Source organism: Chlorella variabilis (assembly GCF_000147415.1).
Source record: "Chlorella variabilis unplaced genomic scaffold CHLNCscaffold_6, whole genome shotgun sequence".
Taxonomy (NCBI): Eukaryota; Viridiplantae; Chlorophyta; class Trebouxiophyceae; order Chlorellales; family Chlorellaceae; genus Chlorella; species Chlorella variabilis.
Genome location: NW_005435082.1, coordinates 1,224,599 through 1,245,603, shown reverse-complemented (window position 1 = coordinate 1,245,603; position 21,005 = coordinate 1,224,599). Strand labels below are relative to the sequence as shown.

The 21,005-nt window shown below is 68.1% G+C and overlaps 5 protein-coding genes across 5 annotated transcripts in view; 3 read left to right on the top strand and 2 right to left on the bottom strand.

The window, feature by feature from the left end:
- CHLNCDRAFT_143782 (hypothetical protein) overlaps positions 1-1,300 on the top strand; it is a gene marked incomplete at both ends in the record, with an annotated part of 4,032 nt that extends 2,732 nt beyond the window's left edge. The window contains 5 exons of the mRNA XM_005849290.1: positions 38-127; positions 337-448; positions 679-748; positions 961-1,033; positions 1,197-1,300. Coding sequence (XP_005849352.1) covers positions 38-127; positions 337-448; positions 679-748; positions 961-1,033; positions 1,197-1,300 — 449 coding nt within the window. The remainder of the gene's footprint in view (positions 1-37; positions 128-336; positions 449-678; positions 749-960; positions 1,034-1,196) is intronic.
- A 168-nt stretch (positions 1,301-1,468) lies between these two features.
- On the bottom strand, positions 1,469-2,909 carry CHLNCDRAFT_143781 (hypothetical protein; the record flags this gene model as incomplete). The annotated part of the gene is made up of 6 exons (XM_005849092.1): positions 1,469-1,654; positions 1,865-1,979; positions 2,127-2,177; positions 2,317-2,387; positions 2,552-2,646; positions 2,780-2,909. The coding sequence occupies 6 exons, from the start codon at positions 2,907-2,909 to the stop codon at positions 1,469-1,471; spliced, it is 648 nt and encodes a 215-aa protein (XP_005849154.1).
- A 411-nt stretch (positions 2,910-3,320) lies between these two features.
- CHLNCDRAFT_143780 (hypothetical protein) lies at positions 3,321-11,983 on the bottom strand (the record flags this gene model as incomplete). The annotated part of the gene is made up of 25 exons (XM_005849091.1): positions 3,321-3,387; positions 3,517-3,911; positions 3,998-4,372; positions 4,508-4,573; positions 4,723-4,800; positions 4,968-5,087; positions 5,233-5,331; positions 5,567-5,674; positions 5,855-5,949; positions 6,063-6,151; positions 6,334-6,502; positions 6,697-6,760; positions 6,901-7,089; positions 7,230-7,680; positions 7,856-8,044; positions 8,180-8,318; positions 8,526-8,648; positions 8,881-9,129; positions 9,273-9,683; positions 9,859-10,175; positions 10,333-10,466; positions 10,621-10,718; positions 10,852-10,966; positions 11,105-11,622; positions 11,851-11,983. 25 exons carry the CDS (start codon positions 11,981-11,983, stop codon positions 3,321-3,323), a joined length of 4,791 nt encoding a protein of 1,596 aa, XP_005849153.1.
- A 1,287-nt stretch (positions 11,984-13,270) lies between these two features.
- CHLNCDRAFT_143778 (hypothetical protein) lies at positions 13,271-16,492 on the top strand (the record flags this gene model as incomplete). Its single annotated transcript, XM_005849289.1, has 12 exons — positions 13,271-13,316; positions 13,474-13,562; positions 13,753-13,929; positions 14,106-14,320; positions 14,476-14,562; positions 14,711-14,896; positions 15,050-15,160; positions 15,286-15,400; positions 15,563-15,753; positions 15,854-15,949; positions 16,076-16,185; positions 16,323-16,492. The coding sequence occupies 12 exons, from the start codon at positions 13,271-13,273 to the stop codon at positions 16,490-16,492; spliced, it is 1,593 nt and encodes a 530-aa protein (XP_005849351.1).
- Positions 16,493-17,116: 624 nt separating this feature from the next.
- CHLNCDRAFT_143777 (expressed protein) overlaps positions 17,117-21,005 on the top strand; it is a gene marked incomplete at both ends in the record, with an annotated part of 4,259 nt that continues 370 nt past the window's right edge. Inside the window, 13 exons of the mRNA XM_005849288.1 lie at positions 17,117-17,130; positions 17,288-17,777; positions 17,893-18,043; positions 18,298-18,560; positions 18,727-18,789; positions 18,979-19,118; positions 19,257-19,352; positions 19,518-19,700; positions 19,806-19,916; positions 20,044-20,164; positions 20,295-20,527; positions 20,645-20,735; positions 20,872-20,944. Coding sequence (XP_005849350.1) covers positions 17,117-17,130; positions 17,288-17,777; positions 17,893-18,043; positions 18,298-18,560; positions 18,727-18,789; positions 18,979-19,118; positions 19,257-19,352; positions 19,518-19,700; positions 19,806-19,916; positions 20,044-20,164; positions 20,295-20,527; positions 20,645-20,735; positions 20,872-20,944 — 2,029 coding nt within the window. The remainder of the gene's footprint in view (positions 17,131-17,287; positions 17,778-17,892; positions 18,044-18,297; positions 18,561-18,726; positions 18,790-18,978; positions 19,119-19,256; positions 19,353-19,517; positions 19,701-19,805; positions 19,917-20,043; positions 20,165-20,294; positions 20,528-20,644; positions 20,736-20,871; positions 20,945-21,005) is intronic.

Genomic DNA, 21,005 nt, shown 5'->3' with positions numbered 1-21,005 from the left:
TACCGCGTGGTGCCCGACATCGTCACCCTGGCCAAAGGCATCGGCAATGGGCTGCCGCTGGCGGCGGTGGTCACAACCCCCGAGATCGCCGCCGTCATGGCCGCACGCCTGCACTTCAACACCTACGGTGCGCCCGCGGGGCGGCGCGGGGCGGGGCGGGACGGGGCGGAGCGGGGCGGCGGGCCGGCGCTTTGCACAGGGGCTGGCACCGCCTGGCTGGCAGAGGTCTATTGCTGCCAGCTTCCAATTCATTATGCTGCTGCTGCTGCTGCTCCGATGCCCCACCCTGCCGGTGCTGCTGCTCCCTCGCCGCCGCCGCCGCCGCCTCCCCCGCAGGTGGCAACCCGGTGTCGAGCGCGGCGGGGCGCGCCGTGCTGCGGGTGATTGATGAGGAGGGGCTGCAGGAGAACTGCGCCCAAGTGGGAGGGTACCTGCTGGATGAGCTGAGGTGTGTTCTGGGCGCTGGGTGCGCTGGCATAGCAAGCATAGCAGGCATAGCAGGCAGGCGGCGGCAGGCCAGGCTGCGCAAGAAGGGGATGCCCTGGCTCCCTGCTGCTGCTGATGATGATGATGCTCGCCCTTGCGTGATCGTGAGGGTCAGTGACACTGAACCTGCTGTCCTGTGTGGGGTCCCCGCCCGCCTTCCCCGCCTGCCTTCCGCCTGCCTGTCTGCCGCAGGCGGCTGCAGGGCAAGCACGACATCATCGGCGACGTGCGGGGCCGGGGGCTGATGGTGGGCGTGGAGATGGTGAAGGACAGGCAGACCAAGGCAAGAGGCAGCAGGCAGATGCATGCGCACGGCCCGCTGGCCTGCTTTTCGGTGTCGCCGTGCCGTGCATGTGCCTGGCACCGCCGACGTGCTGCCTCCCATGCTGCACCCTACCCAGTTGCTTGCCCAGTGCCTGCCCTGCCCTGAGCCCTGCCCTGAGCCCTGCCCTACCCTGCGCCGCCGCCCTGCAGGAGCCTGCCGTGGCGGAGGTGGCGCAAGTGTTTGAGCGGTGCAAGGACCTTGGCGTGCTGCTGGGCAAGGGAGGTGAGCTCTGCGGGGACGGTCTCCCGGGGGCGCACGCGAGCGCGCTGAAGGCAAAAGGGCCGCGCCCGCAAGCCTGAAGGAGCCCTGCCTGCCTCCCCGCCACCTGCCGCCCGGCTCACCCGCCCCTGCCATGCCGCGCCCTCCCTGCCCTCCCACCCTGCAGGCCTGCACGGCAACGCCTTCCGCATCAAGCCGCCCATGTGCTGGACCAAGGCCGACGTCGACTTCCTCATCGCCGCGTTCGACCAGGCGCTCAACGAGCTGTGAGCTGCAAGGCGGCGGCCAGGCGGCAGCCCACGGGCAGCCAGCCAATGTATAAGCATCTACTAAGCATTATTAGGTATACCCTGTTGGTACGTAGTTGCATTTTTTCATGTAGCAATCTTTTTCCAGTTCAGCGTTCGCGACGGAGGGAGAGTGTACAGCCGCCAGCGCTCAGGGCTTGGCCTCTGGCTTGGCCTCTGGCTTGGCCTCCGCGGCGGCGGGCTCCTTGGCCTCTGCGGCGGCGCCGCCCGCCGCCTTGCCGTCGTCGCCTGTGCGCGCGTCGGTGTACAGGCACTTGGGGCCAAACTCGTAGTAGGTTCTGACAAACTCCAGCCGTGCCTTCTCCGTCGTCATGCCCTGCGGCAGGCGGAGGGGGGAGGGGAGGGGGCACCCGCACAGGCGACAGGTGAGGCCTGCGGCGTCTGAGGAGGCGCAGGGCGCTGGCTGGGCTGGCAGGGCTGGCTGCCTCGACCCGCCTTCAAGCGCAACCCGGAGCCTGCTGCACTTCCCGGAGCAACTGCACCTCCAGCCGCCAGCTGACCCCACCCCACCCCACCGCCAGCCCACCTTGTGCGCGGCCCAGGCATCCCACTTGGCGCGCCCCTCAAAGTCCAGCCCGCCCTTCTCAGCCCACATGGGCCGCTCCGTGGTGATGTTGCCCTGCGTGGCCTGCTGGTGGTAGCTGCAGGCAGGTGGGGAGTGTGGGCAAGTGAGCTATGCAAAGCAGCTCAGCCTGCATGCCCGGCCGTCCTGGCTGACCTCACAGGGGGGCACACACGCGCGCAGTGGAAGCTGTCCCAGCCAGCCCAGCCCAGCCAGCGTGGCTCACCCATACAGCACGTAGAAGTCATCCGGCTTGACGGTGGCGCCTCCAGGCTTGCTGCAGCAGCAGGGGCGGGGTGCAAGTCGGCGCATGGCGGGATGCAAGGCCTAGCGGGCCCACACATGCCATGGCGGCGGCGGCATGGATACAGGGCAGCCCCGTCTCCAGCTGCCTGCGCTTCTCGCCCTTGCATCACCTGATGATGCGCCAGTTCAGCTTCTCGTACTTGCTGACCAGAGCCTCAAACTCGGCGGCATCGTACTTCTGCTGTTCAGGCACGCATGACAGCGGCGGCAGCGGCAGTCAGCGGCAAGGGTGGGCAGGCGCAAGAAGAGGGCAGCCATCTCTCCAGCGAAGGTTGCAGTGTTCTCCTTGCTGCGGTGGATACTGATGGATCCCGTCCTGGGAGCACGCCAACAAGCCATCCCCACCTGCTTGCGGTGCGGCGACAGGTCGTTGTTGGCGGCGGCCGCCGCCAGCTTAGCCTCCGCGTCGGCCTTCATCTTCTTCAGCCGCGTGCGCGCCGCTGCAGCGGAGTGGCACATGGCTGGGCGTCTCAGCCAGGGGTGCGCTAGCTGGGGAAGTGGCAGTCCCGGTGCCAAATCGGCCAGTGGTGGGTCTGAGACCGCCCATGTCACCGCCCATCTCCCCCTGCCCACCTCGCAGCTTCTGTCGGCTCTCGCCCGGCTTGCTGTCCAGGAAGGAGGCCTGCCCGATGGCGGCCTCCAGCGCCTCGATGTCCTTGGCACCGACCAGCCCGGCCACCGCCGTCTCTTCGTCTACCGCCATCGCCTCCCTTGCTCGCTGGGTTGATCACGGAGAGAGATCGCCGAGGAGGCAAGGGCCGGAGCGAATGCAGCGAGTCAAAAGATGCAAAGATGCCAGCTGGCAGTTGACTTTCTGCACACAGGTCTGCTGGTATCCTCCCATGTGGAGGTGGAAAAACGTCCAGGATAAGGGATCACATCAGGAAGTCACAGCCCAGCCTGCAGCGCCTCCCACCTTCACCACCAGTGCTCCAGCCCGCCGTTTCTCAATGCAAGTACAATGCGGTCAGGCGTGAGTTACACAGTCAAAAACAGTGTGTCAAGTACAGAGTCGTCAATACAACTTGCGCCACACTGGGCAGGAAGCAGTGCTGACGGGGTCCGCGTCCCCGCCATGGCAGTTATGTCAGCAGCTCGGGCGAGAGCAGCCGTCTCATGCCGTCGGCTCTTCCTTCACCCGCACAGCCCGGATGCGGCTGTCGCCATCTGCCTGGGCAGACCTGCAGAGGCAGCAGCAGGAGCAAGGTTACACGAATGGCAATGAGGATCCACCCACCTGGACTCAGGCCACAGTGCATGCAACTCAGAGCACCACATGCACATCACGCGGCAGCCTCCCCAGGGCTCACCTGCGGGTGCTGCGCCTGCTGCCCTTGGCTGCCGGCACGGCCTCCTCTGCAGCCGCCGCCTCGCCCCCAAACATGGCCGCCAGCGCTGCCACCTTGTTGCCGCGCGCGCGGCCAGAGGCCCGGCTGCCACCGGCCTGCCGGTTGGCGGCTGCCGCCTCCTGCTCCTGCTCCTCTGCCTGCTCCTCAGGCCCGGGTGCCGCAGCCTCCTGCTCTGGCTCCTCCTCCTCCACCACTGCCGCCCGCCGCCTGCCGGTGCGGCGAGCCGGCGCGGGCTTGGCAGCGGCGGCGGTGCGGCGGCCGCCAGCCTGCCGCGGCCGCTGCTCCGGCTCCGCCTCGCGCTCCGCCTCTGCCGCCGCCTCCTCTGGCTCGGGCTTCACCTTGGTGGCCGTGCCAGACTGCTGGTGGACACTGCGGGCTGGGAGGCGCCCGTCGCGGCACCGCCCTCCGCCTCCATCTCTGCCGCCCGCTCGCCCAAGCTGACATTCCCATCCTCGCTCATCGCCCTCGCCTCCTCACTCGCCTCCTCCTGCAACTCCATGCCGCCCAGCTGGCTGCGCACATCGGACGCACCAGCCGCGTCCACATCGGCGGCGCCCTCCACCACCGCCGCCGCCGCTGCCGCCGTATCCAGCCGCTCGCCGCTCTCCACCTCCAGCTGCATGCCGCCCAGCTGGCGCCGCATGTCAGACACGTCGGTGGTGTCGGTGGGGGCCGCGCCGCCGCCGCTGGCCTGCCCAGATTCTGCCGCCGCGGCGCGCTCCTCGGCGTGCTGCCGCGCCTCCTCAGCGGTCCGCACCTCGTCTGCCCGCTCTTGAGCATACTCGGCAATCTTCTGCTCAAAGCCCTCAATCTCAGCCTGCAGGGGCATTGGTGACGTGGGTCAAAGGCAGCCAGGCAGGTGCGGCGAGGCTCAGGCACAGCCTTTGCCTTGGACTAAGGCTGACTGGCTGGCGGTCCCCATCCAGCGCATGCAGACACCGCCACCACACACCTTGAGCTCCTGCTTGTTGCTGCCCTTCTTGGCCTTCTGGATGATGCTGGTGATGGCAGCAGCCACCTGCGGGCGAGCCACAGCCGCCAGCCGGCAGGCCGGTCAGCGCCGATCCAGGACCAGCTGAGCCTGCTCAAGTGGTCGTCCCTCCCGGCCCCATACTCTGCTTGTTTACCACAGGGCACGGCAGGCCAGCGGCGGCGGCACAAGCCCACCTCCTCATCCCCCAGCGCGTGCTTGTAGTGGCGGAACGAATCGCTCAGCTTCTTCAAGCCCTTGTCGCTCAACGGCAGCTGCAGCAGAGAGGGCAAAGACGTGGGAAGCCCATGGGGCGTGGTTCACGCCCAGCAAGCTGTGCAAGGCGGCACCCGGAACATCCCCTCCTGCACGCTTCATAGGCGGCGCAATGCACCGCGCCAGGCAAGCACAGCGCCGCCCTCCTGCGCCGCGCCCCGCCCACCTGCGTGAGGCAAAAGGCGATGGAGTGCCACTGAGCGGCGTCATCTGTGGCCGCAAAGCGCTGGCACAGCTTGTCTATCAGCGAATCGCCCTGCCTGTCCTTCTTGATGTAGCCCAGCAGCTGCGCAGGGGGTGGTGTTGGTGGGGGCAGGGAGGTGAGATGGCGAGAAGGCGGGCAGGCAGACACGCGCCCCAGGCATGTGTGCCGCCATGCATTGCCACCGACGATCCTGCAGAGGCGCAGGCAGCTCGCCAGCCCCCCTCACGTGCTGCATGATGGCCTGGAACTGGGGCTTGGTCAGGGCGGGCTCCTTGGACAGGTTGGACAGGATGTCGGGCAGGAGGTTGTAGATGGGGCTGGTGCCCTGCACGCGGGGCAGGAGGCGGGCAACCGTGCAGCATCAACGCTACGCCCCAAACACACCACCCACAGGGCCGCACACCACCCAGGCTCGGCCTGCAGCCACACTCCACCTTCCCCAGCCCATCTACAGACGTCTCCCTCTGCTGCGCTCCACTCCACTGCGCTCCTCCTTGTCCCCCTCCTCATGCACGAACCCGCACCGGCACCCCTCCCTCCAACACCACCCCAAACCCCACCTTGTACTCCTTCTTGGCCAGCTCGTGGAAGAAGAGCTGGGCCAGCGCCGCGATGCGCTCGTCGCCGTCCTCCAGGCACAGCGCCATCTTGGCGATGTGCCCCTTGACCTGCAGGCAGGCAGGCAGGCAGGCAGGGTGGGGCCGGTGGCGGGTGGGCAAGCGGGTGTTGCGCGGCTTGCAAGCCATCCATCCGCCCCCTGGCCAGCGTTCCATTCAGCTCCGCTTCTCTCCACTCCGTAACCACACTCACACACACCGCCATGCCCCCCACCCCCACCCCCACCCCACCTTCATCATGTCGTTGAGGATCAGGTGTGTCAGCACCATGAGCGTGTTCTTGCGCACAGCCACGTTGCGGTCGCACAGCGGGCGGTACATGAACTCTGCGGGGCAGGGCAAGGCAGGGCAAGGTGTCGGCGGGTGGGGCTGGTTGCCACCCAGCACGTGGGTGGTAGTGCCACATCGAGGGGCCCTCAAGCCCACCCCTCAAACCCACCCGTGTACGGCTCCAGCACGTTGGGGAAGCGCAGCGCCAGGTCTCCCAGCGCGATGATCAGGTTGGAGCGCAGGCTGGCCTCCAGGGACCTGCGGCGCGGCACGCGGCGGGATGAAGGGGGCTTGAATGCGGAAAATGCGGAAGAGCACTGCAAAACTGGAGCCAGCCACCCCATTGGGAATGGAGCCACGCCCGTCCCATGCGGCACAGAACACGGCGCAGCGGCAGGGTCGGCAGCGCTCCCAGCCGCGCCACGCCACAGCCCACGCACTCGCGCTGCACCAGGGTGAACAGGAGGTCCAGGTTGGAGTGCCCCTCCCGCCCCGCGGGCTTGTGCTCGCAGAAGGAGCTGTCCACCACCATGAGCTTGGTGAGGGCCAGCAGGGCGGCGCCACGCAGCCGCTCGTCGGCGCCCAGCAGCCAGGTGATGTTGTAGCACACTGCGGGGGGGCGAGAGCAGGCGGGGGCAAGGGCAGAAGCAGGCAAGCGAGCGCGAGGGGCAGAGATGTTGCAGACCAGGAAGCCATCTGCCCATGAGCGGGCTGGAACTAGAGGCGCTGCCAATGCGGCTGGCTGCATGCCCTCCCTCAACTGCTACGGGGCAGGCAGCGAGGCTGGCAGCAGCGGGGCTCACTGGAGGAGACCAGGCGAGCATAGGGGCCCAGCAGGCTGCGGGCCGCCAGGATCTGGACCTCGGCCTGCAGAGCGGCGACAGAAGCGCTGGCGGGCGGGTGGTGCCGTGCTGCTGCACCATGGCCAGGTCTGGTTAGGGCAGGGCGCGGGCTGGCTGCCGCCTCCACCTGCTCCGCAACCTCAAGGGAGCGGCACCTGCTCCCACCTGCTCCTTCATGGCATCCAGCTCGGCGTCGGCCGCCACGCTGCCCACACCCAGCTCCGCGTTGATGTCCTCCTCCTGGCCCCCGGGGGTGCGCCCCGCCGCCATGCGCTCCGCCCGCTCCTCCGCCGCCCGCTTCTCGCGCTCCATGCGCATGCGCCGCACCGCCTTGGCCGCACGCTCCACAAACACCTGCGGGGCGGAGGGAGGCGTCGGAAGAGGCGCAGGCGGGAGAGGCGAGCGGTAAAGCAGGCGCTCTCCAGGTGCCGCCGCTGCCGCAGCGCCGGCCTGCCCGACGCAGCTGAGCTGCAGCCAGCGCCGACGAGGCTCACCAGATGCTGCAGTGCCACGTGGCCCAGCACAAACAGGAAGCGGCTGAGGTGCGCCACGTAGTGCATGCTGCGCGGCTGCTGGGGAGCGGCCGCCTGGTGCGAGGCCGCTGGCTGCGCCTCGCCGCCAGCCTCCGCCTCCGTGCCCTCCTCTCCCTCCTCCCCGTCGCCCGCCTCCTCCGCTGCAAGCCCCTCCGCGTCCATAGCATCAGAGGGCGCCGCGCCGCCGCCGGCCTCGCTCTCCTCACCCGCCTCGCCGTCGGCGCCGGCAAAGGCCTGGCGGGCCAGGTGCTTCAGGATGGCGCCAGACACGTGCTCCGGGGCGGGGTGCAAGGCGTAGATGGCGGTGAGGGCGCTCTCGGCGGCAGAGTACCAGGAGGCCTCTGGCAGCGGGGAGGCCACCACCACGCCGGTCAGGGCGGCAAAGATCTGAGGCATGACGCCGTCGTAGGTGCTGCAGGCAGTGGGTGGGGTGGGTGGGGTAACCACTCAACTTGTTCTCCAGGTCGTCACCGCATGCCGCTTGCTGGCGGGGAGGTGTGTGGGCGACCGTCGACCGCAGGCGCCCCCACGCCTCCTGCTTGCCTGCGCCTGCCAGCCATCAGAGCCAGCTGCACTGCCCCACTCACCCCGCCTTGCAGTTGGAGGCCAGGCGCTGCAGCGTGATGCATGCGTGGCGCGTGATGAGCGCGTCTGCCGCGGCAGGGGAGAAGCCAAAGCGCAGCAGGTCCTCCACCTGCTGCTGGGTGAAGGCCTCGGGGCGGGTGGCGGCTGCCATGGACAGGATGGCCAGAGCGGCGCGCAGGTCGCGGTGCGCCCTGCACACAGGCGGGGCATGGCTTGGGGCAAGCTGGTGGCAGGCACTCCCAAGCCGTGCCAGCCGAGCATGCTCGCCCACTTGTCCCGCTCCCACAGCAGCAAAGGCAGCCGCCTGCCCGCCCCTGGCCGCCCACCTCTCGGCGCCCGCCGCCCGCTGCTCCATGGCCTGGTGCGCCCTGCTGGCAACGTCCCACAGCTCGTGCAGCATGACGGGGCGCAGGAACTGCTTGTGGATGAACTCCTTGATGACCTCCTCCAGGGAACCCAGCTCGCCTGCAGCCGGCCCAGGAGAGCGATTCAGCAGCAGCAGCAGGGGACGCATGAAGGCGGCAGCAGTACGATCCCAGCAGCACGCTGGCAGAACGGTGGTCCATGCACACGATGGCGGTATTAACAAAAGCAGAGGGAGCCCAGCGGCCACAGCACGGCAGAAGCAGAAGCTCAGACAGGCAGCATGGGGCGGCGCAGACCACAGCGCACCCAGCGTGGCGCCGGTGGCCAGGTCGATGAGGTTGCGTGCGGCCTGGGCTGAGGAGAAGACGTTGCCGGTCCAGCCGTTGATGTACAGCTGGTCCAGCGCCTCCACAATGCGGTCCTTGATGGCTGCGGGGGGAGGTGGCAACCGTGTGGAGCAGCAGGGCAGTGGGGTGGGAGGTTGGCGGATGAGAATGGCGAGCGAGGAGGCAAGGAGGTGGCACGGTGCACTACAGGGGCAGCTAGCCCGGGAAGAAACGGCTGGCTGGCTGGCTGGCGCTGCCTGCTGCAGAAACGGCTGGACCAACCCGCAGCTGAACGGAGCTGCCGCCCTGGCTCGTCCCCACTGCCGGCGCCTCACCCTGGTCCTTTGAGAAGATGAGGGGCAGCATCTTGCGGATGGTGTCCGCCGCGCCGTCCACCTCGAACTGCTTGCAGGTCAGCAGCATGGCGATGCTCTCCTGCACGTCGCTGATGGTGGAGGAGGCCAGGAGCTGGGTGATGGTGGGCATGCAGGCGGAGATGGCCTTGGAGAAGGTCACGGCCATGGCCAGGGAGGCCACCAGCGCCTGCAGCTCCTCCAGCGTGCCATCAAACCCGACCTCCGCGGCTGCAGGGGGGGCGGCAGGGAGGGGCACAGCACGGGAGGAGGCGGTGGGCGGGGGAGGAATCAATGCAGGGCGGGGCAGTGCTGACTGGCTGGAAAGCTGGAGAGGGCGCTGATGGCGCACGCAACCCTGGCCCCCAGCTCACGTGAGCAGGTGGGCTGCGCGGGCTCCTCCTCCGCCGCCTCGCCACCGGCCGCCGCCTCGTCCTGCTCCGCCGCAACGGCAGCCGCCGCCTCGCCGTCGACCTCCATTTCCTCTGCCGTCTCCTCGGCGCCCGGCTCCGCCTTTACGGCGGCGCCTGGCTCCTCGGCTGCCGCGCCGCCCTCGGCACCGCCCTCCACACGGATGGGCTGCTGCAGGGTGTCACCCTCCTGGCCGAGCGCCGGGGCCGCCTCCTCTGGTGGTACCAGCTGGTCCAGCATGGCCCGGTGGTCAGCCAGGGTCTTGTCGAAGCGATCCAGGGGCAGCTTGGGGCCAAAGGGGTTGTGCAGCATGAGCGCCTGCAGCAGGCGCAGCGCCTCCTTGCGCACCAGCGACGACTTGTCCTCCAGCCGGCCTGCAGGCGACAGGCAGAAGAGAGGGGGAGTCGGCAGGCAAGCAGGCAGGCTGGCTGGCATGCGAGTGGCAGATACGGGCAGAGGGCTTGACCCATGCACCGGTTTTGACCGGCAGAATCCGTTGCAGGCTGCAGCCCGGCACCTCGGCCCTCGGGCACCAGCCCCGGCGCTCACCCGTAGCGATGCCGGTCACCATCTGCCAGTGGCCCAGCGGTATGGCGCGGTGCTCCGCCAGGTACTCCCACGCCTGCAGCACCGCCACCCGCGTGTAGCTGCTGTGGTCGCGCACCCGCTCGCACAGCAGGTCCAGCAGGTGCTGCTTGGAGCGCAGGCGGGCCAGCGCGCCCTGCGCATCCGCCGTGTCGGTGGCTCCGCTGCCGTCAAAGGCCTTGTGCAGCAGAGAGGCGATGGCGTGCACGATGGCGCTGCGCAGCGAGTAGGCCTTGCCGCCCAGGTGGGGCAGCAGCAGCGCAATCTGGTGTGACATCAGCCTGCGCACGCGCGGGCCGTCACAGAGCACGCACGCAAGGATCGTTGCATGCACACACCCGCGGCTGGGAAAGGGCTGCAAGGAATACACAATGCAAATGCCAGGTGCATCCATGCCGCAGCAACGGCACCACGCCAGCCAGGCCAGCCAGCCCGCACCTGGGCAGCTGGGCGGCCATCTCCTTGACAAACGCCGCCACGCTGCGCACGCCCGCCTTCTCCCCCGACGTATTCTGCTGGCGCTCGTACTCAGCCGGGTCCACCGCCGCAATCTCTCCCAGCACGGCAGCCGCCTGAATGACCAAAGCATGGCAGTGGCAGTAGCTCGTGGGCTGGCAGTGCAGCGCAGCTTGGGGCATGGCACGATGCGGCTTCGTCGGCGGCAGCGGCGGCATCCTGGATACCCAACAACCATCATCAACCAGCCAGCCAGGCAGCAGGCCTCACCAGGCCGCCATCGTCCCAGTGCTGAATGGCGTAGCGCAGCGTGCCCGCCACCAGCACCGGCGTGTGCTCATACTTGGTCAGCGCATCCACCAGCGCAGCTGCAGCATGCAGGCCAGCCAACAGCCCATCAGCAAGGCGAAGCACGCAGCACGCTGGCAGCGCTGCACGCCCATACAGGCAACCGCAAAAGCAGGGCTGCCATACGGCACACAGCGCGTCGCTGCCACCCACCCGTCACATTGTCCAGCTGCTGGTACTTGAGCGCCATGACGGCCAGGATGTGGGCGGCGTTGGCCGCCTGCTCCTCGCACTTGAGGCAGCCGGGGTCCTCCAGTGCGCTGCTGGCCTGCGGCAGCAGCATAGGATGGCATCAGGCCATGCAATGCGCACGTGGCGGCTGGGAGAAGCCTGTGGACCAAATCAGCAACGCACGCCTTGCCGGCCACCCCTTCATTGCTGCTGCTCCATGCCCTCCACCCCTCACCAGCTGCAGGGCCTTCATAAGCAGGGGCTCCTCGGGGCCGCTGGGGCGGAACAGGGCCCAGAGGTCGGTGTTGAGCGCCTGCGCCACCGCCTTGACCACCCGCGGGAACTGGGTGCCCCAGTCCCACCCCGCCACCTCTGACGCGGCCGCCTTCTTCTTGCGCCCGCGTCCCGCACCGCCGACAGCCTGTGTAGCGCTGGACCCGCTGCCCTCGGCGGCCGCCTTGCGGCTCTCCTGCGCCGCCAGCCCGCTGATCCAGCCCAGGAAAAAGATGTAGGCCTTGAAGGCTGAGCGGTGCTGGCGCACGGAGTCGGGGTCGTGGCTGTCGGCGGGGGCTGCCAGCAGCTTGTCGATCCAGGCGTTGAGGCAGGTGAGGGAGGAGCAGAGGGAGTCGATGAGCTGGCGCCGCTTGGGCCCGTCCACCTGCCCAAAGCATGCCACCAGGCTGCACAGCTGGTCAAAGTTCTGCTGCTCCACGATGCACAGCGGGTCCTGGTCGCACAGCACAAAGGCCAGGTCTGCGGGGGGAGGGAGGATGACGCGTGTGAGCAGCAGCGGGGTACGGCGGCGACGGCAGGCGGCGGGAGTGGCGGCGGCAGGCCTTCCAGGGCTCTGCGGGCTGCGCTCGAACTTGGCGCCGCTGATCACGCAGCCAGTATGTCACAGCGGCCCCGCTTTCACGCGCAGAGCAGGCCATCCGCCGAGAGCTGTCGCTGGCAGCAGTTGAACTGGCGGCAGCTGCGCACTCTCGGCTATCTCCCCAATCTCCTCCGGGGCGCTGCCCGCCAGGTCGGTGAAGGCCTCGCATCGGAGGCCTGCCAGCTCCGAGTCGGGGCTCCACAGCTCCCCCGGCTCGCTGGGCAGGAAGAACTCGTCCATTGGCGGTTGTTCGTTCACTCCCGGTGACGCATCAGATCGCGGGGAGCATGACGGGATTGCGCGGCAGGCTTCCAAGAGGGTGGGGGCGAATGTACCGGCCCCGCCCGCAGTACATCCGGGTTTCTCATGCCGCAGGCGACGTCACAGGATCTCCGCTCAACATCTGTGCCTTCGGCCCCAAGGGCGCCCATTGGTGTCCTGCTAGGGCGCTGCAGGGGGTAGCGCGAATGGCGGAAACCTGACTGTCTTGCAGCGGCTTTGCGGGTTCCTAGAGCACGCAGCAGAGTCGGGGCATCTCGCTTGTGCGCGGTCACGGGCGCCAGCGGAGATTTGCATCAAGGGTGGCGGCAGGCGGCGGCAGGCGGAGCGCACGTAGCGACGCCTCCCGGGCCCACGCCAGCCAGCCAGCAGCATGAGGGCCATCGCGAGGCCCCAGCGCCAGCAGCAGCGCAGCCGCTCGCTGATGGGCTTGGTGGCGGCGGCGCTGGCGGTCTTGTGCGTGGTGCAGGCGCTGCTGCTCGTGCGGCCCCGGTCCAGGTGCGGGCTGGCGTGTGCTGGGCGGGCTGCGCCAGCTGCTTGCCGTGCCAGCATTGTGCGCGTGCGCTGCTGCCCTGCCGACTGCCCCGAATGCCCGGCCTCGCTGCCATCACGCACCGGAAGCCATGCATACGTGCACTCATACCACGCCGCTCGCGCTGCCGGGTGCAGCTGCCTGCAAGGCGCGGGCAGGGAGGCAGCGGAGGAAGGCGTTGACGACTTGTTCAGGCGGGAGCAGCAGCGGGGGCTGATTGGGGTGCGGCCACGGACGGGAGGAGCAGGCAGCAGAGGAGGAGCAGTTGGCGGCGGGCGGGCGTCGTCGTTGGCCGACGTGCGAGGCGCCCCGCTGGCCTTCATCACCTTTGGCAACGGCGCCTTCAGCGACTTCATCACCAACTGGGTGCTCAGCGTGCAGCGCCTGGGCCTGCCCTTCCTGGTGGGCGCCCTGGATGCGCGCATGGTGGAGGTGTGCAAGGCCAAGGGCTGGGCGCACCTGGATGTGTCGGCGCTCATCCAGGGCAACGCCACCATGTTCCGAGCCAACTTCAAGACCTTCCGCAACATGGGGGCCACCAAGGCGGGTGCCGCGCTGATGTGGCATGCTCGCTGACCTGGCAGCAAGCCACGCGTGGGGCTGGCTGGCACCTTCGCAGCGCTCTGTGCTTGTGCATGCTGCATCACGTGCCCAGACTGCGCTGAGCTGGCGCCCACCACCCTGCTGAGCTGGCGCAGGTCCAGCTGGTGCTGACGATGCTGGAGGAGCTCAAGGTGGAGACGGTGGTGGTCAGCGACTCGGGTGGGTGCCCCCTGGCCTCCCAGCCCTGCCCAGCTGCCAACGCATCCGCGCCGCCGTGCAGGCAACACATGCAGCACAGGCGGGTGCCGCAGCCTGCCTGCGGGTTGCCCGGGGTGTGTGGGCCCCACCGTGCCTCCTTCACCGCTGGTCCCTGCAGACACGACCTGGCTGGGTGATCCCAGTGCCTACCTGGCGTTGCACCCCTCTGCCGACTTCTACATCTCCACTGACTGCCTGTCGCACAAGGTGAGCAGAAAGGGCCAGACAAGCGGGCCAAGGCTTCAACCGGCTGCTTTTGGGGAGGGATGCCTATGCTGCCTCCTGCCCACAACCTCTCAGGACGAGTGTGCCCTGGTGCACAGCCAGCGTGGCCAATTGTCGCTGCCAGCCGTGCCAGTCCTGTTTCGCCACCGCCACCGCTGCTCTGCCGCCGCAGGTGGAGGTGGAGTGGAAGGCGCAGCACCTGCAGCCCCGGTGCGGTCACGTCCCGGGCAACTCGTGGGGGCGAGCCTTCAACACGGGGGTGTTTGCGGTGCGCAACCGCGAGCAGGGGCGCACGCTGCTGGCGCGGTGGCGGGACATCTTGCTGGACCCATCGGGCGGTACCGTCGTGGTCAGTGCCTCCTGCCTGCACGCCGCCGCCGCTCACTCTGGGCCCGGCGTGGGCCGGCATGCACCAAGCTGCTCTGCCGCTGCTGCCGCTGCTGAGTTTCCACACGCTGCCCATGCCGCACATCATGGCCCGGTACCACCTGCCGTGCTGTACTGTACTGCACTGTACCGCTGCAGACCAAGACCAATGCCACGCTGGGCATCACCGATCAGCTCGCCCTCAACATGATCCTGGACAAAGCCATACCCTCGGGCCCAGTGCATGCCGCCCCCGAGGACGACCACGTCCTGCTGCTCACCTGGGCCGCCAACGACAGCCTGCGCCTGCACCCGCTGCCCGTCGCCCTCTTCCCCTCCGGCCACGTCGCCTTCGTGCAGCGGCTGCCCTGGAAGTGAGCGCAGCCGGCCGCCTGTGCGCCGCCAGAGCCGGCAAGCAGTTGGGACGTGTCCCGCCGGTTGCCAGGCTGGATTGTGCAGCTCCCTCTGTGTGCCTGCATGCAACACAGTCTAGCCTGATGCATGCTCTGTGTCTCATGATTGCCTGCAGGGCTGGCGTTGACCCTCTAGTGATACACGCCACCTTCCAACGGTACCCAGTGAGCATGCACCAGTCTGGCAAGCGCGCCAGGTTCAGGTGGGCAGGGGGCTGGCGGCTAAGCTGGCGCTTGCCGACCCCTCTGCAGGGGCCTCGCAAGAGCTGGGACAGCCTGGCTGGCAGCCTGCTCTGCCCATCCACCTGCACCGCACAGCAAAGCTACTCAACTGTCATCTGGCTGATGCAGGGAGTTTGGGATGTGGTTCCTGGATGGTCCCGAGTACTATGCGCCGCCGGGGGCGCGCTATCTGAGCTATGACAACGATGTGCGGCGGGTGGTGGACGAGGTGGCGGCCTCGCCCCGCTTCAAAGGCATCATGCCTGTCCTGCACAGGCACCTAGTGGGCACCGCCTACCAGCTGGCGCAGTTCAGGTTGGAGTGGGAGTGGGAATGGGGTGCCGCTGCTCTGCTTCTGCCTCCGTGTCGGGCTGGCAGAGTTGTGGCGCGTTTGTTGGAGTCGAGGGGTTGAGCATCCCTCCTGCGCAAGGTACACGTGCCACTCTGCCTCTTGCCACCGTGCCGCAGGGACGCGCTGGCCGCGGCGCGCATGCTCAACCGCACCCTGGTGCTGCCCACCTCGTGGTGCTGGTGCGACTACGACTGGACGCCGCACGTGCTGGAGAAGTGCAAGATCAGGTACAGGGGGGTTGGGGGGAGATGCGGCTGCTATGTACGGCAGCCCCCTTCCACCAGGCTCCAGCTGTAGCACCGACATGTTGGCATCATCCCCCTCCCTGCTCCCTCCGCCGCCTGGCCTGCAGGGGCAGCGACCTGCGGCTGCCGTTTGAGTGCCCCTCGGACTTTGTGCTGCACATCCCGTACATGGACATGGCCGGGCTCGACTTCCGCATGCCCGGCTTCCTGGACAACCCGCAGGTGCTGCGCATGCTTTGCAACCCCTCCTCCAGTCCATGCTGTGATCCTGCGTGGTTGTAGCACAGTGTTGGGAGTGGTGGGCAGGCATCCTGTGCGCTGCCGCCGCTGCTGCTGGTCTGCTGCGGACCCAGCCGCCCTGCACGCGCCATCCTGCCGTCGTAGGTCCCTGATGCGTTACGCCGGGGACGAGCCGAGGTACACATGATGTCGGCCAAGCCAGCCCTGCCTGCACCGGGAGTCGCAGTGCTTGCCGCCAGCAGGGAGCCGGTTGGCGTGCTGTGGCCGCGCATGACGCAAGGGGAGCTGGTAGCAGCGCTGCAGCCTCTGAACCAGACTGCGGCGCTGACAATCAGGTGGGTCTGTTGGGCTGGCCTGGCCGCCTGCTGTGCTGTGCCCCGCTGCTTCAGATGCCCATTGCCCACCCTGCAATGCGCGGTGGTTGCCTCACTGCAGGGGCATGCGGCCGGGGCTGCTGGAGGGTTTTGCCTCCGCGGAGCAGCAGGCGGCCTTTGACGCCTTGTACCGCAACGTGACAAAGGAGCTGTACTGGTGCGTCGGCGCCTCTGGCTGTGCTCTGCTGGACTAGCCTGTTCAAGAAGGCTAGCGTTTAAGCGGATTTGGTTGGTTGCAATATGGCGAGGCAACATGGCCAAGCTGCCCCTTCCCTGGCTGCAGGTGCTGCGCCGCCCAGTCAGAGGCGATAATGAACTCGTTCCCTTATGCGTTGCCAAAGCCGTATGGAGGTGCAGGCCTGCTGCTGCTGCTGCCGCCGCCGGCTACGCCGGGTGTGCCCGCTGGCAGCTGGCGGCAACAGCAGGTTTCCATGCAGCCAGCGCCCCACGCTTCCTGGAATCCCGCGGCTCCTGCAGCAGATGGCGGCTGGCCCCGTGAACTTGAATTTCCCGCCTTCTCCTTTTCGCAGCTGGGTACACGCCCTGGGAGGCGCCGGTGATGCCCATGCCAACTTACTGCGATCGAGTGGATGCCAAGACCAAGGAGTTTGTCAGCTACGAAAACCACCCTTGCTCCTTCATGAGGAATGAGACAGCAGCGGCAATGGCATCTGCGATTAATCGCAGAGCTATCAGCTGATGTCGGGTGGCAGCGGTCCTAGGCGGCAGCCGTCGCCGCCGCTGGTGTCAGTCTCAGATTTGCTTGCTTCAAGACTGTGGCACGTCGTTCTACACCCTTCTCCTCAATCACTGTGACCGCATTGAGATTTTTGATTGTACAGAGATCTTCATCTCCGCGCCTATGTGTCGCCACCGCTCTTTCATGGCCTGCGGCCCCCACCACCTCCCACAAATCTCGCAGCCAGCAAACAAATGGGTAGCACGGTCGGCGGCACCCTATAGCGGCCTCTCCGACAATTTGGGCAAAGCCATGCAGTCTGGCGGGGGCGTAGCGGCCCCTGAATGAGCTCCCGGTAGGCTTTCGAGGCGGGAGATCGAGAGGCGTCCTCAGGCAAGGAGTCTCATACGCCGCAAGCACTCCCTCCAACCCTGCAAAGCCTGCTGCCGCCGCTTTCCCTGCCATTCTCTGCGCCATAGCATGTCGTGGCGAAAGCGTATGCCGTCTGCTAGCCTGCGCAGGTTGTGCGCCGGGAAGATGGGGGCTTTGTTGTACCGACGGCGCTCCCAGCGGTGGGGCTGGTCGCGCGCTCTACCGCCGGTGCTGGTTGCAGCCCTGATCATTGCTCTGCACTCTCTGACGGCCATGCATTCATCCAGGTACGCAGCCAGTTGCCGCACTGCCCTGGCACCCCTCCCATGCATGTGCCGCCAGCATTGTGCGCTGCAGCTAGTGCCGCAGGCTTGCGCACCGTGCGTTGGCTCCAGCCGGCACTGATTAATGTCACGTGACCATCCCTCGCCCGCCTGCCTGCAGCCAGACCGCATGGGGTGAGGACACGGATTTCAGCGGCGCCTCGGGCGCAGCGGAATCAGCGGGCGGCGGCAATGGAGCAAGGCTCTCCATTCGCTCGCGCCCTGGCGGCAATCGCCGGCAGGCCACCTCTCTGCCCTCCACCGCGGCCGTGCTGGCAGCAGCACGAGAAGCGTCAGCGCCCAGGGCAGGGGGCAACGCCACCGGCGGCAGCCGCGGCGGCGGCGGCACGGCCGGAACGGCCAGCCACCGGGAAGTGCAGGTGCCGGGCGGTGGAGCCTCGGCGCCTGGCGTCCGGCCCGGCCAGCCACCCAACACAGCCACCGTGTTTGTCACCTTTGGCAACACCGCGATGTGGGAGTTCACGCACAACTGGGCGCTGAGCGTGCAGCGCCTGGGCGCCGCCTACTTGGTGGGGGCCCTGGATGCCGGCATGTCGGAGCTGTGCGCCCAGGCGGGGCTGCCCCACCTCGACCTGTGGCGGCAGCAGGAGGTGAGCGCAGCGGGGCGGGGAGCCTGCCAGCCCCCATTGCGCTCCCAATGTGGGGCCGCCTCCCCATCACTGCGCTCACCGTTGTGCGCGCGTGCTCCTCGTGCGGGGCGTGCAGGGCAACGCTGCTGGCGGCTCTGCCGCCAACTCATCCTTCTTCCGCGCCGACTTCCGGACCTTCCGCAACATGGGTGCCGCCAAGATCCAGCTGACGCTGTCCATCCTGGAGGGCGGCGGCGGCGTGGACACGGTGGTGGTCAGCGACTCGGGTGGGTGGGCGGGCGGTGCGGGGTGCTGGGGTCCGGGGTCACTGTGACCCGGCTGTGGCGAGTTGGTGCTGCTGGCGCCGCGGCAGCTGCCAGCATGCCGCCCATGCATGGCCCCTCGTGGCGGTGCCCGCAAACAGGGGTGGAGGTTGCGAGAGGGATTCAGCTGCGTGGCCCGCCACCGTGCTCCATCGGAGCGCGTCCCATCCCGCTCCACCCCAGCCACCCATGGCTCGCCTGCTCCGTGCGCCCCGCAGACACGGTGTGGCTGAGGCACCCCCAGCAGTACTTTGACCAGCGCCCTGCGGCCGACTGGTTCATATCCACCGACTGCCTGTCGCACGAGGTGGAGGCGGCCTGGCGCCCGCAGCACAACCAGCCACGCTGCGGCCACGTGCCAGGCAACATCTGGGGGCGGGCGTACAACACCGGCGTGTTTGCGGTGCGCAACCGCGAGGCGGGGCGGCGCCTGCTGCGCCTGTGGCGAGACTTGGTGCTTGGGCCCGAGGCCCTGGTGCAGGTCAGTCCTCGCTGGCGGCCTTTCTTCCCTCCCTACATTGCCTGCTTGTCTCCACGGCTGCCGCCCCTGGCCGCGCCGCGCTGAGCCAGCTGCGCGCCGTCCGCCGTCACATGCACCTTGCTTCTGCATGACTTAAGACATGAGCACCACCGCCCGCTGCCCGCAGACGGAGGCCAACCAGACCTTTGGCGTCACCGACCAGCAGGCGCTCAACATGCTGCTGGAGGAGGTGAGCGGCCACCCTGCGCTTTGATTTGCATGTGCGCCCTGGCCTCGCTTGCCCTGTCGCTCCCACCCGTTTGTGTGTCCCCCTGGCTGGCCCCCAAGCCGACATGCCCTCCCCCGCCACACATCCATGTGGCCCGTCGCACCCCTCGCCCGTTGCCCCGACCACCCAAATTGCTTTCCTCGTGAGCAGGGCTCGGAGTGGAAGCTGGATGCCGCCCCCGAGGACGACCACATCACGCTCATGCGCAACGGAACCCTGCGCCTGCACCCGCTGCCCATCCTGCTGTTCCCCAGCGGCCACGTGGCCTTTGTGCAGCGCCTGCCCTGGAGGTGAGCCGCCCTTCCCGGCTGCACACACTGTGCATCAGCTTGCCAGCCGGCTGGCTCATCATCAGGTGGCTCACCATGATCCATGACCGTCTCCTTGTTGTGATGCACTTCTCATCATGAGCGGCCGCCGTGGTGCAGGCACGGCGCGCAGCCGTATGTCGTGCACGCCACATTCCAGCGGTACGGCACCAGCATCAACCGCTACGCCAAGCGCGCGCGCTTCAGGCACGATGCGTGTGCACAAGCGCGTGCTGCGCCGGCGTGGCATGCTGCCCTGCGTTGCCCCCTTGTGCTGGTTCCGGGCCGGACAGCAACTAGCAATCGGCCAGCCGCCACCGCCTGCCGCCCTCAGTTCTCCTCGGCGCTTCCCTTTCCGTGCATCCCTCCCCTGCCGTGCAGGGAGTTTGGGATGTGGTTCCTGGATGGTCCCGAGTACTATGCGCCGCCGGGGGCGCGCTACCTCGCCTACTCCAACGACGTGCGGCGGTTCATCGGCCGGCTGGCGGCGGAGCGCTTCAAAGGCGCCATGCCTGTCCTGTACAAGCAGATGGCGGCCATGTCTTACCAGCTGGCGCAGTTCAGGTGGGTGGGAGGCTGGGTTGGTGCGGGTGGCCTAAAGGGTTATGTTGTGAGCAGCGCCGAGTCAGACCCTCCCTGCCCAATCGGCCACCCCCGCCGCCGCCGCAGGGACGCGCTGGCCGCGGCGCGCATGCTCAACCGCACCCTGGTGCTGCCCACCTCGTGGTGCTGGTGCGATTATGACTGGACGCCGCACGTGCTGGAGAAGTGCAAGATCAGGTACAGGGGGGTTGGGGGGAGATGCGGCTGCTATGTACGGCAGCCCCCTTCCACCAGGCTCCAGCTCCCGCACCGACATGTTGGCCCATCATCCCCCTCCCTGCTCCCTCCGCCGCCTGGCCTGCAGGGTCAGCGACCTGCGGCTGCCGTTTGAGTGCCCCTCGGACTTTGTGCTGCACATTCCATACATGGAGATGGCCGGGCTGGAGGGGCGGTACCGTGTGCCCGGCTTCTTGGAAGACCCTCGGGTGGGTGGTGTGTGTGCGTGTGTGTGCTTGTGGGAGGTACAGCGAGGGGCGGGTTGTTGAGATGCAGCTCAAGCTTCAGCCTTCCATCTGACTGGCGCGGCGGCCCGTGTCTCTCCTTCCCTCCACGCAGGCACCAGCCGAGCTGCGCCTCTCCCGCGGAGAGCTGCGGGTGCTGGATGCGGCGCCAGCCCTGGAGCAGGGCGCGGCGTGGGCAAATGGGGTCGATGCGGCGGCAGGGGCCGCGGCGGCAGCCAGCACGGCGGCCTCGGATGTGGCAAAGGGCGAGCTGCGCCTCGGCGCCGCCCAGCGCGAGATTGAGGACGTGGCGGCGCCGCTGCGGGAGGTTGCGGTACTGCAGCTCAGGTGCCCCTCAGCATACCGTGCGCCCTACTTGTGACGGCCTGCCTGCCTGCCTGCGCGCTGGCGCTGCACTGCTCATCCCCAGGATTGAGCGCTCCCGCCCAGCCCCACCCCCTGCAGCAACATGCAGCCAGGCCTGGTGGCGGGCTTTGATTCTGCGGACGAGGCCCGCGCCTTTGATGACACATTCCAGAAGATCACGGAGCAGCTGGTGGGTGGGGCGCAGCGGCGCGACTGCGGCGCGGTCACCGCCGGCATACAGAACAGACGCAACTCTGCGCATGCGGCAGCAGAGAAATGGGGCTACCTAGGGATGCTTATCCAATACGTCCCCTGCCTGCCCGCAGTATTGGTGCTGCGCCGCCGAGGAGTCTCACGGCCACGCCCTCTTTCACTACAAGCTGCCCAGGTCGCTGTCTGGTGAGCGAGCGAGCCTGCGTCCGCAGCCGCTGCTGCCCCCCCCCCCCCCCAATGAGGGGGG